Source organism: Petaurus breviceps, unplaced genomic scaffold, assembly GCF_028583685.1.
Source record: "Petaurus breviceps papuanus isolate PSGF00001 unplaced genomic scaffold, PetGlider_PUasm1.0 91133, whole genome shotgun sequence".
NCBI lineage: Eukaryota > Metazoa > Chordata > Mammalia > Diprotodontia > Petauridae > Petaurus > Petaurus breviceps.
The window spans coordinates 97,392,885-97,406,211 of record NW_027187419.1 but is presented as its reverse complement, the minus strand read 5'-3'; the positions used below and the strand labels follow the sequence as shown (position 1 = coordinate 97,406,211).

At 39.0% G+C, this 13,327-nt stretch overlaps 1 protein-coding gene across 1 annotated transcript in view; it reads right to left on the bottom strand.

Moving 5' to 3' along the window:
* Window positions 1-413: 413 nt before the first annotated feature.
* The window catches only part of DHRS9 (dehydrogenase/reductase 9), a 31,133-nt gene continuing 18,219 nt past the window's right edge, over window positions 414-13,327 (bottom strand). Inside the window, exons 3-5 of the mRNA XM_069080807.1 lie at window positions 12,470-12,728; window positions 5,878-6,041; window positions 414-2,325 (exon numbers count right to left, since the gene is read on the bottom strand). Of these exons, the coding sequence (XP_068936908.1) occupies window positions 2,102-2,325; window positions 5,878-6,041; window positions 12,470-12,728 (647 nt within the window). The 3' untranslated portion in view covers window positions 414-2,101. The remainder of the gene's footprint in view (window positions 2,326-5,877; window positions 6,042-12,469; window positions 12,729-13,327) is intronic.

Genomic DNA, 13,327 nt, shown 5'->3' with positions numbered 1-13,327 from the left:
TTTTGAGTACTCATGAGCCATACTTTTAATAATATGTTCTGAAATACACATATGGATTATACATGTATATTTATTTATTTTAAAAATTGGGACATTTATACTTCTCTAGCCCTATATCACCTCTCTTGTTTTCTATGATGTTTTAGATCTCACCTACTTGTAATATTCTACCTATTAAAGCCAGTTTGTTGTTTTTTAATTATCTATCTTATCTCCTCTTTTTGATCTGAAGATCCTCGAGGCCAAGAATTGTCTTAGATTGCCTTTATAGCTCCAGTTCATACTATAATGCCTTATATGTGCTAGGTAAGTCATAAATTTCTACTGAATTGAATTCACATGATGTATTTGAAAAAAAAATGATTATGTTATTACTGTATGAATATCACGACCAACAAGGAAAATTACATCAGTATTGTGGAAATTTTTCTTTTTATTTAGTTTGAGGTGGGTAAAGGGGTCCATTGTACAACTATTTAAACACAGAGTATGGAAAAGATAAAAACACAAATAATACATGTCTAGTCCCACTTTCTTGCTTTTCGAGTTTTTAGGCACATTCAGGGGATTTTAGAAAGGTCTAGGCTGGTAGGACACCACAGGTTGTGATGTGCTTGCCCCATTAGTGAACTGTTAGATACTCTATTTGACATATCCAGAGCCCAGGCCAATCTTCTGACTCTCAAACACAGCCTGGGGTTATAAATTTAAAGTGGATAGATTCAGAGAGAGCTACAACCACCAATAATCTCCCCATGGAGTCTATGGAGGGTCTTGATGCCTCTGGTAGCAACTGAAATGACTGGAACCTTGATGAATGGAGCAGTGGTCCAGAGTCCATTGAGTTCGGTATGAGTTCAGATTCATGTTGACACTTAACATGGAAACTCCAGATTACAATGTATCTTGTGGTTCAGAAGAGGCAGTTTGGGTAGAGAGAAAGCTTGCCTTAAAGTCAGGATGACCAGGGTCCGAGTCCTCCTTCTGAAACATATGGGCTGCATGACTCTTTTAGTGATCCTGGCAGTTCTCTAAGGGACCCCAGAAGGGTAGGATCAGGGATACCCTGCAATGGGTCATGTGTCGGCTTTGAGGGTGAGGTATGCCACAATGATTGAGGCTTGTCATTCTATCCTCGGCTAGAATAAAAATCTCCAGCTGCTTTTGTTTCCTCTTTAGGAGGAGATTATAATTACACCCTCTAATTTGGCATGGACAGCTATATTTTCAGTGGTCTGGAAAGAACAGGACCTTGATATTATCTCCCTGCCCCAGTTCTCTATGAGGTAGTTAAAGTTTATCTTTGATGTCTCCTGACTTCTATTTTGTGGTCTCACGGCCTGTCACTTTTGTCCTTCTACCCCTGCCCCTTTCTTTCCTCCCTGTGGTCTGTCATACAACCAGTGGAAGAGAATGCTTCAGATAGAAAGGGTGGGTCTTTCTCTTTTCTCCTGCCCTTTCCTACTCAGGGCCACTCTGTATCTCTCAGAACTCCATTCTGACCTGCCTTCTGCAGGAACCCATGCTCAGATATATTCCCATCCTCCTACCATCAAAAGCTGCCATCACCCCAGTGTCTAGCTCCCACCAGGTGACAAGAACTAATCTGATGAATTCATCCTTGTTAATGAATTATTGCATTACCTATCCCACTACTTAAGTTCTTCACATTTTAATAAGACCTCCTGTAGACAATGCTTTAATCAAAAAACAGTGACTCGAAAGGTAGTAAATAGAAGTACTGTGGGAGCCCAGAGGAAGGTAACATTGGGTCCTTGGAGCTGGGGTTTTCACTGACCTTCAAACAGGGTAGAGCACCTGTATTTTGGACTCACTCTGCCCAGGTAACAGCACCACCCCCTCCACCTACTCCTTGTTGCCAAGTCTTGGTTTACCATTCTTGTTTTCTTCCTAGTTAAGGCTTGAGAGAGACCTCAAGGAGTTCATCAGTGAGGGCTGAGAACACTTTGCTCATGTTGAGGACACAGGCTTCCAAATGGATCCAGAATGAATCAGATCTGGAATGATGCTGAAATCCTCATTAGTCTTTAAAATCTATCAGCCTCACTGGTCAGGAACTGAGCAATTCAGGTTGACTGAATCATACTGCCTTTGGATCAGCCAGTTTTACTTTATGTTTCTGCAACAGATAATCTTGCAACACTGCTGGCATGAGAGACAGGGGAATCCAAAAAGTCTTGGCATCTACACCAGCGATGTAATGAGTTTGAGGAAAGAGGCTTGTTAAGGCATGGTCCATGCACTTTACCACTAGTGACAGGTCTATGTTCTGAGAAAGCTTATGTTTTCCTTTTATAGCCAGACCTATAAAAAGAAAGAAGACAAAAATTTATTCTTTGCCAATAGAGGAAGATAGGATGTATGAGTGTGAGTATATATGTGTGTATATGTATATACACATATGTATATAGTATATCACACATATTACATGTATATGTATATATAATACACACGTATGTATATTTTATAGACACACATATATTATACACGTATATGTACACGTGTGCTGTATATTTGTGTGTACATATGTTTGTACTCCCACATGAGGTCATGTGTTTGGGCATAAGATGGTGGTTGTGGTACCACTCGTTATCCAGGTGATGGGGAGTTCTCTTGCTTTGTAAATATCTGTTTGTGCTATTTACTTTTATTTTGATTTGATTTGTCCTAGTTACATGAATTTTTTAACCCATTCATCAGAGTAAGGTAAGAAGCCATTTACCCTTACAGTAAAGAGGGACAGGCTCTAAGAAGGGGAAAGGGTCACTGTTTCAGAGAAAGTTATAGGCAAGTTCTGGTTCCGTTCTAGGGGAGGGATATGTTTGCAGGGATGTGTCTGCAATAGAGTGTGTTTGTAAGCATGCTGGTCCTTTAGCAGCTACAAGTAAAGAGGAGGAGATGGTGGTTCAATAATTCTCTAGGTTTGGAGGATAGATTGATATCAGTTTTTAGGTAAATGAAATGATTAAGTATTGAGAAAGTGAATCTTATTTTCAAATACTGAGGCTTATTGCTTAGAAAGGATGAAGACTGTTTTAAGAGGGAGGGAATCACTCCCTTTATCTCCTTCCCCTTTGCCTTTCCTTGCAACGATAGCTAGTATTTTACTAGTGAAATCAATAGGATGGTGTTATGGAACATTTCAAAAGAAGAGGTACAAGTGTTTTGTGTGAAATTATTAGATTGATTCTGTGTCTTTTTTTTAATTGATCCTATTTATAGTTAATTGATTTTTGTCCTGGAATTGCCTAAGTCTTGGTTCTTTGTCTCTAAACTTAGTTCAGAAATTCAACTGGCCTATAATGAGTTAAGTTTAGAAATCCAGTTCTCTTGTTAATCACTGTTCTATTCTTGCCTCAAGGGAAGCTGTTATTCTTGAAGAATGCAGATGGAGACTAGGAAATCTGGTCTAATATCTTTATACCACGAAGCTATCCTTTAAGGATGTCTGCTTTGCTATCCAAAGAACTCTGGTTCACTATCTCTAGCCTTTGCAGCTAGACTTAGTCATAGGAGGAAAGGATGGGGTTCTTGCTAGTCCTTCATTCCCAATTTTCAAACAATCCTATTGCCACTCATGCCTTAGCTCTGTAACCAATCATATCGATTTCTCCATCCATGATACTGAACTCCTTTAACCAATCATAACTTGTTCCTTGACTGCAAAGTTCTGTTCTTTATTTTGTAGTCCAAGATTATAAAAGTTGTCTACCTCATTTGGGGTCTTAGCTGGGGAAGTGGCAATCCTATTTATTGGTAAATTCATGCTTTCCTAATAAATTAATCATGTTTGGAACTTGGTGCTTTAGTCCCTTGATTTTAACTGCTACAAGAGGAACAACCAAATTTTTCCTTCCTTGTGTCAAAAGGCCATACCTGCAAAGTTTAGCTACTGCTGGCTTTATCACCTGTCCTCTAGAAATACCATGAACCAGCAATTGTGATGAGGTGGCCAGACTCCCAGTTAGGAGAAGATATGAAGCTGTTCCTAGATGCCTATAGACTTAGAGCTTCAAGAAAACTTAGAGGTCATCAAGTGCAGTCCCCTCAATTTTATAGATGAGGAAACTGAGGCCCACAGGTGAAGTTGTTCCAAGTCCTTAAAAGTGATGAGTATACATGATTAGTGAGGGCTTCCTTCACAGCTGATATTCTATATATACTCGTGTTACCCAGTCTGGAAGGCTGGGAAAGGGGCCTTAATTTTTTTTTTCATCCTGTTTTGGCATTGCTTGTCAGCTACTTTGACCTGACCCAGCATATTCTAATGAAAACAAAGAGTGCAAAGCTGGGTTCAATGTCCTGTGGTACATCTGATACGGAAACATGGTAAAATGGATAAAGGGCTACATTTAGAGTCAGGAAGAGCTCAACAGGATTTCTGCCTACCTAGGTCATTTGTTAGCTGTGTGACTCAGCATTTTCCTTTCTGAACTTCAGTTTCCTCATTTACAAAATGAGGAAACCCTCACAGGGTTGAGGTGAGGATTAGGTGGGATCAAGAATATATGACCCCTTTGGAACATTAGAATGCTATGTAAATGTTTTTGTTGTTACTCTAAGCCTTGGGCACTTTGGCAAGAGGCAAAAATAAAATAAGGAATGAGGAGCTAGGTGGTGCAGTGAATAGAGCACCAGCCCTCGAGTCAGGAGAACCTGAATTTGAATCTGGCCTCAGACACTTAACACTTACTAGCCATGTGACCTTGGACAAGTCACTTAACCCCAATTACCCCCCCCCCCTCCAAAAAGCAAATAAAATAAAATAAGGAATGAAACAAAATGTCTTCATTCCAGAATCTTAAGGCACTTCCAGAGCCACCCAGCCAACCTGGACCTATCCCAGAATTTCCATATCTCCAACAACTGGTTAATCAGCCTTTGTCTGAAGACCGTAGTGCTGGGGGAGCTTACTCTTTTTGGAAGCAGCCCTGTTTGCTTTGGAAGAACTCTAATCATTAGGAAGTGCTTCCTTAGAGCAAACCTAAATTTGTCTCTTCCCAGCTTCCACCCATTGCTCATTTTTCTTTCTTCTGACGCCAAGCAGAGCAAGTCTGTTCTCTCTTTCACCTGACATCTTCAAATCCCTAAAATGAACTATTGTGTTCCACTCTGTCTCTGTCTGTCTTTCTGTCTCTGTCTCTGTCTCTGTCTCTCTCTCTGTCTCTCTCTCTCTCTGTTTCTCTCTCTCTCTCTCTTTTTCCCAGGCTATTATTTTCCCTTTTCCTTCAGCTGATGCTTGGATTTCAGAACCTGGTTGCCCTCCTCTGGACTACTCCTTTCTGAAATCTGACTCCTAAAAATATTTTCCCCTGTTCTGTATTTATGTGACATAGGAAAGCCTGATACGTATCCTAGACTTGACTTATTGTTATCTTGGGTCATTTTCTGGATGTTTTGTGTTTATATATGTAAATATATGACTTGTAAGTAATGAGACCAATTCACTTGTGATTCCTTTATAATCATGTCTGGAACTCTCAGGCCCTCAATTAGCTTATAAATAACCTTGTAGTAAATTTTTTTTTTAATGTTACCACCACTCAGTCCTCCCACCTTCCCTGAATTGGCCTAGCGTAGTGTGAGGAGACATTGTAGATTACTCATTTAGGAAAGGTGGAGAGAGCATATGTAGCTATGATAAGGACAGAAGTAAGAAAGGAAAACCTGTAAGGGCTACTCCAGTCTTGTGCTTAAGAATCCTATTGGTTATAAAGATACTCAATGAAAAAAATCCTATTGTTTTAGTACCTTTAGGAAACCCCATTTGTTGCACATGTCTAAATTTTGATATTTTGCTGATCCCTAATATTTCTGCATGAAGCAACAATGATATAAGCAATTATGAAGGCTCACTTTTTTCAATGTATCCATCTCCATATTGTTGTTTGATGTCTGGTGAAAGTTGGTTCCAGACAGCCATTTTCTTTTCAGTGGCCTTTATGGGATCTGACAATCCTGTTTTAAACAATCCGGGTTCGATGCATGACACTTTCACACCGAATTCTTTCATGTCCCTCCTGTGAAAATAGCCCATTGGAAATTATTCTGTTACTTTTTATACAGTTTTATTTGAAGAATATTCACTTTTGGGTAGAACTGTGACTCAAGGAGGAGTAATCAGGGTGGTAAGAAGATGCTGATAGCATTTAACTGAGTTTAGCCTGTCAGTCATTCAACATGCATTTATTAAGTATTTACTGTGTGCTAGGTGCTATATTAAGTACTGGAGATACAAAGGAAGGTACGACCCCCCCCAAATAAAAATAACAGCAACAACAACCCCTTTCCTCAGAGAGCTTACAGTCTAATGAGGGGGAGAATGTGCAAACAACTATGTACAAAAAAAGCCATAGAGAGGATAAATTGGAAATAATGTCAGAGGAAAGGGGAGGACCATGAAATGCTTCTTACAGAAAGTAGGATTTTAGCTGAGACTTGAAAGAAATTCAGGAAGCTTGGAAGTGGACATGAGGAGGGAGAGCCTTCCAGTATGAGGTGCACCAGCATGTCAGTACACTTAGGTCCTCAGATCTGAGATCTCTCCTTCAATTTCTCAACCTTGTTCTGTGCCTCCCCTTGGCCCCCAACCAACTGCTTTCCCCAGGTGAATACTATGGATCTGGTCCCAGAAGCCAGACTTGCCTAGCTGTGCCTCTGTCAAAGTCTGCTTCCTTGTGAATATTTTTGCCAATAATAATTTGAATTTAATAGAATAAAATAATTAATTATTAATTAATATAATAATTTTTCTTCTGAGGGCTCAGAGCATCTGACTGAAACATCTGGAAAAGATTGCTCAAAAGGTCAGTGGCCAAGATGAATTCCACCTGAGGAATGGGAAGTTGCAGTACAAAAAAGTGACCCGACTCATTTAATAACACTTAGAGATAACTCCGAGGTGATTAACAAGGGAGTGGCCTAAGGTGTTCAGGAAGCCTGCTTTTATCATGTGCAGTCGGTCACAACAGCTTTATTCAGCTATGAGAAAGAACAAAGGTGTGCCTTGCTTTGAATCAAATTTAATATATGAAAATCTGATATAGAAACCATTCCTCTCTAATTTAGTCTTTGTCACAGAAAGTAAGTTAGGGAGTCACTACTTTATAAAATGACTAATCTCAGTAGTCTGTTAAATAGGAAACTTCCCTTCTGGGGGTGGGGAACCTGGGGCCTTGAGGCCACAGGTGGCCCTCTAGGTCTTCAAGTGTGGCCCTTTGACTGAATCCAAACTTCACAGAACAAATCCCCTTAATAAAAGGATTTGTTCTGTAAAACTTGGACTCTGTAGCTTCAAGGTCACATGTGGCCCTCTAAATCCTCAAGTACTGCCCTTTGACAGGAGTCCAAGTTTTACAGAACAAATTCTTTTATTAAGGGGATTTGTTCTGTGAAGTTTGGATTCAGTCAAAGTGTTGCACTTTAAGACCTAGAGGACACATATGGCCTCAAGGCCCTAGGTTCCCCACCCCTGCCTTATACAGTGTGTTGTGGTTAGAAAGAAGAAGGGAACAAGAGTTTATTAAGTGCCTACTGTGTATTAGGTACTTTATAATATCATATTACTTGATCCTCACAGCTCTGGGAGATAGGTTCTACTTTTATCCTCATGTTACATTTGAGGAAACTGAGTCAGGCAGAGGTTAAATGACTTTCTCAGGGTCGCACAGCTGGTAAAGTATTTGAGGCCACATTGGAACTCAGACCTTCTTGACTCCAGTCCCAGAGTCGATTTAATGTGCCATCTAGCTGCCTCTAGACCCTGGAGGAAGACCTGCTTTTCTCAGATTTGCTGTTTCCTGTGTATTCTTAACTTGTCTGAGTCTCAATTTCCTAATCTGTAAAGTTTGGTAATAAATACCTGCCCAGATTACCCCTCCTGGTGCTGTAGTGCTAAGAGAATCAAATGAAATAAAGGACTTAAGCAATTTGTAACAAGAAAATCTTACATGAGTGGTAACATCTTATAGCAATATGAGGTGGCACAGCGACTAGAATACCAGCTCTGGAGTCAGGAGGACCTGAGTTCAAATTCAGCCTCAGACACTTGACACTTACTAGCCATGTGACCTTGGGCAAGTCACTTAAACCCAATTACCTTGCCTTCCCCCCTCCAAAAAAAAGAAATATTATATTTTATGGCAACAAGGCACCTTACAGGTTCTATTTTATTTTAGCCTTGCAATAATCCTATGAGCCAGGTACTATTATTATCCCACTTTACAGAAGAGGCAAATGAAATTCTTCCTACCATGCAGGATGACTTCATAGAATATAAGCTCCTTGAGGTCATTGACTGCTTTCTTTTTATTCCCAATACCAAGAGCAGTACCTATATTTCTATCTCTTTTAGATCTTGGCATATACACAGACACCCTATTTCACTGCTGGCTTATTTCTCCTTCATTACCCACTGCCACTCTCCACCCTTCTCCTAAAGAGGGAAATCTGGCTTTGCCACATTATTTACGTTCATGACCAACCTGTATTCTAAGAGATGCTCTGTGAGCCAGTCCCATGTGAGCCAGTGATCACTGATAATTAAGTGACTATGGCCAATGACTAAGTACACATGCAACCTCACATACCTATGGAATAGGGTGAGATGGACTGAGGTTCAAGGAAGGTGAAGTTGGCCCCAACATGAGACTGGAGGATCCTATCATAATAAGACTTCAGTGTCATAGCTTTTCCTTCTTTGGAAACACAGCAGCCTGCAGTTCTTAGCACAAGTTGGGAAGTCTTGAGTTGCAATGGTGGACAGATTTCTGCGCTGCTGCCTTCGCTCAGTTCAGGGGTATATTCTGATCTTGGATCCGCAAGCTAAGCCGTTTGTACTATAAGCTGTACTATGTGTATGGTACACATCTTAGCGCTTAATAAATATGAAGATTTTCCTGATGCTCTTATCCATGAGATCTTTTCTCTTATCCCCCAATAATAGAAATTATATATATGCACACATGTATATATGAAAACTATATATTGCATATATAAGTATACAGATACATATACAGATGTGGTCTATAGCTATACCTATGTCTACAGCTGTGTCTATACCTGTCCATATCCATATCCTTACCCATCTTTATATCCTTATGCTTATCCATACCTAACCCATATCCATATCTGTATCTACATTTGTCTATATAACTATATCTAGATGTTTTCTCCTTCAATAGAATTCTTGAGGGAAGGGACTATTTCACTTTTGGCTTTCTATCCATAAGAACAGAGACAGTGCTTAGCATAGAACAAATACACAATAAATGGAGATTTATTGAATGATTGATTGAGTGAATGAACATGCAGGCAGTGTAGTACTGGGATGGGAAAAAAAACACTTAATTTGGAATCAGAGGACCTAGCATCAAATCCCATCTTGGTTCCTGAGTGAATGACTTTGGGCAAGTCGCTCCATAATCTCTGGGCCACAGTGTTCTTAATTGTAAACTGAGGAGGTTAGACTAGATGATCTATGAAGTCCTTTCTCATTCTAAACCTATAATACATGATTCTAATTCCCAGAAGACCCAAACAACTTCTAATTTGTCTCGTGTTGCCTCCAGAAACATCTGGTAAAATATGTTTAATAAATACTTTAGATGATGATGACAATGGTAGTTATGATATGCCTAGGGAGTAGTCAATTTATGAAAGTTATGAAAGAATGGTTCCTTACTGCAGAAGTCCTTAACCTACCATCTGTGAATTTTAAAGACTATGTCTTTTGATAATTGCATTTCAATAGAATTGTTTTCCTTTATAATCCTTTATATTTTATTTTATGAATTTAAAAGTCATTATTCCAAGAATAGGCTTCACTGGGCTGCCAGAGGCATTCATGACTAGGAAAAGGGTTAAGAACTAACTGTTGGCCTGGAGTTTTGCTGAGTCCCTCCTTCTATCCCACAATCTTAATTGTATGGCTGACGCTCCTATAGAACAAAGAACCCACACTTATATTTTACACATGATCATGGGTGACGGAGCTGGGATTTTTAACCTCCAATGACCTTTATCTTTGATCAGAAAAAAGGGACTGGCTAGCACTTCCTTTTGGCCAAGAGCTAAAGAAGAGGACCAAAGAATCATACTAGAAAGTCCTGTTACAAGTTCTATTCAGACACATGGGGAGCTGGAGTGCATATATTATCTTTAGAAAGTCAGTTTGAAAGGGAGACAGAGGGTCTCTCCCACTAGGGATTATAAGTAGAAGAAACCTTAGAGGTCATCTAGCCAACCCTTCATTTTACAGATGAGGAAACAGAGGCAAAAGAGGTTAAGTGACTTGACCAAGAGATCATGGACATTGAGTAGCAGAGTTTTACTAGGCAAGCGAGTATGGGCAAATCATTTACCTTCTCAAAACCTCAAGTCCTTCCATAAAATGAGAAAGATAATACTTATTTCCAGTTCTATCTTTAAAGGTGGTTTTGAGGAGCTCAAATGAGATAGTAACTTATGAATAGGGAGGGTCATCTCAAATGATTTTACATTCACAAGGTTTCTTTTGCTATCAAATCAGATAACATATGCAAAAGTGCTTTATAAGCTATATATACATCAATATAGCTTATGTATAAACTGTATTTATGTATATACATTTATATATTTGTGTATGTATAAATGTGTGTACATTTATATATATATAAATGGGAGTATTTATTTGTGTATGTATAAATATGTGCACATCATATGTATATAAATGGGACCTGCCATTATTCCTATTTTAAGTACCAAGATGTGGTGGTAAGATTTGATGAAGAGAATATCTAAAAAACTCAATAAATAAATGGTCAAAGGATATGAACAGGCAGTTTTCAGTAGAAGAAATCAAAGCTACCATTAGTCACAAGAAAAAAATTCTCCAAAACACTATTGATTAGAGAAATATATAAATTAAAGCAGCTCTGAGGTATGACCTTACACCTAGCTACATGACAGAAAAGGAAAATGACAGATGCTGGAAGGAATGTGGAAAAATAGGGACACTAATGCACTGTATGTGGAGTCATGAATAGGTCCAATGATTTTATAGAGCAATTTGGAACTATGCCCAAAGGGCTATAAAACTGCATATTCATTGACCCAACAATACCACTACTAGATCTGTATCCCAAACAGATCAAAGAAAAAGGGAAAGGACTTACACATAAAAAAAAATTTACAGCAGCTCTTTTGGTGGTGGCAAAGAATTGGAAACCGAGGGGATGCTCATCATTTGGGGAATGGCTGGACAAGTTGTGGTATGTAGTTGTGATGGAATACTATTGTGCTATCTGAAATGATGAGGGATATTGTTTCAGAAAAAAAAAACTGGGAAAACCCAATGAAGCCATGCAAAGTAAAGTGAGCAGAACCAGGAGAACATTGTACACTGTATTGGCAATATTGTAGCAATGATCAACTGTGAAAGACTTAGCTACCCTGATCAATACACTTATCCAAGATAATTCTAAAGAACTTGATATAAAATACTGTCCGACTCCAGAGAGAAAACTGATGAACTCTGAGTACAGATTGAAACATATTTTTTCACTTTTTTTGCAACATGAATAATAATATGTCTCAAATGACTTTTTAGGAATAATGTGTATCATATGGCTTGAATTCTCAAAAAGTGGGGGAAAGGCTGGAGGGAGGAAGAAAATTTGGAACTCAAAATTTTTTAAAAATCAATTTTCAAAATAAGTAAATAAATAATGAAAAATGAACAAAAAGAGAATGTCTAAAAAGGAAAAAAGCCCCACCACCAAACAATTATAACTGGGTCATAAGCCAGTTGTAGAGAAAATTAGGATCATAAGATTTAGAGGTGAAAGAGACCTTAGAGGCCATCTAAACTGACTCCTTTTGATAGAAAAAAAAAAAAAACCAAGACCAGAGAGGTTAAGTGACTTGCCCAAGGTCACATAGATAATGATTGGAAGAGGTAGGAAAGGTACCAAAGTCTGCTTTCTCTAAATCTAGTGATCTTTCCTTTCCCAATAATGTCTTGCTGATAGGTTTCAACCAGGGGGCACTGCAGAATTTGCAAATTATGGTGATGCCAGTTGTGGAACTCACCATTAAATTATTTAACTTCCTACACAACTTCCTCTTTTATCCATTTTTTAAAAAATTTATTTTTAGTTTTCAACATTCATTTCCCAAAGATTTTGAGGTACAGATTTTCTTCCCATCTCTCCCTTACCTCCCCACCCCAAGATGGCAAGCATACTGAATACCCCTTCCCTCTCCTATATCCCCCCAATCCTCCCTTACTTTCTTGTAGGGCAAGATGGATTTCTATACCCTATTGCCTGTATATTTGATCCATCTTTTACTACCATCACCTCACTACCGTCACCACCCACCATCACCATTGCTGTCATGTCTTTATTTAGAATAAAGTATAAAAAGCAAAGCTCAGATAAATATTTTCTTGTGCTGTTTTATTTTTTACCTTAAGCTGTCATTGAATCCTTCCACCGCATACTTGGATGGCGTATAGCCACCGCCAGAGATCGCAAGCCGACCGCCTATGCTGGACACGTTGATTATCCTCCCTTGGGCTTTCTTGACCAAAGGCAGCATGTTCAATGTCACATTAATGAGACCAAACAGATTTACTTCAAAGGGTTCCCTGAAGTGTTCTACTGTCAGCCAGTCGGTGGGAGCTAGTACCCCAAGAATGCCAGCATTATTGATCAGCCCCCAAAGACCTGGAACAAAGAGGAGAAAATAAACCCAGGGTAGTGGTGAGCAACCCTGAAAAGGCACGGCAGACAGACTGTCTTGTCTGGAACGCCCACTGTTTTTTGTCCAATGTTCATCAAATTGGAGATTCAATATCTTTCATAGACTGGTAGGTGATGTAGATAAGGGTCTGAGGCAGGAGTGAAACACATTTGGTTCCTTGGAAACTCCTGAACCTGGCATCCAGTCATTCACAGACTGTAACCCACCTAATTAAGGTTTGAGAGAAATGATTATTTCTCGTTTGTATTAATAACTAATTGTATTAAGACCAAAGTTGTTCCTCTTTTCTACTTCCTCACCCAGATATCAACCAGTGTGGGAAATCTTAGGTAGAGACTTACCCAGGCCAAGATCTAATCAGACAGTAAAAGAAGTTCTAAGTTTAGAGTAATGTGTGCTTTCTTGTGCGTTGTGTTTGTTTAGACAGTTCTGGGAAAATGTGGATCCTCCCATTTGTCAAACATGTGATATGGAAATTGATTTCTCTTTGACCAAGATCCAAGTCAAGTACCTCAAGATTCTTGTGATATAGCCCAGCCTCTCATGGTGATATATTCATTTT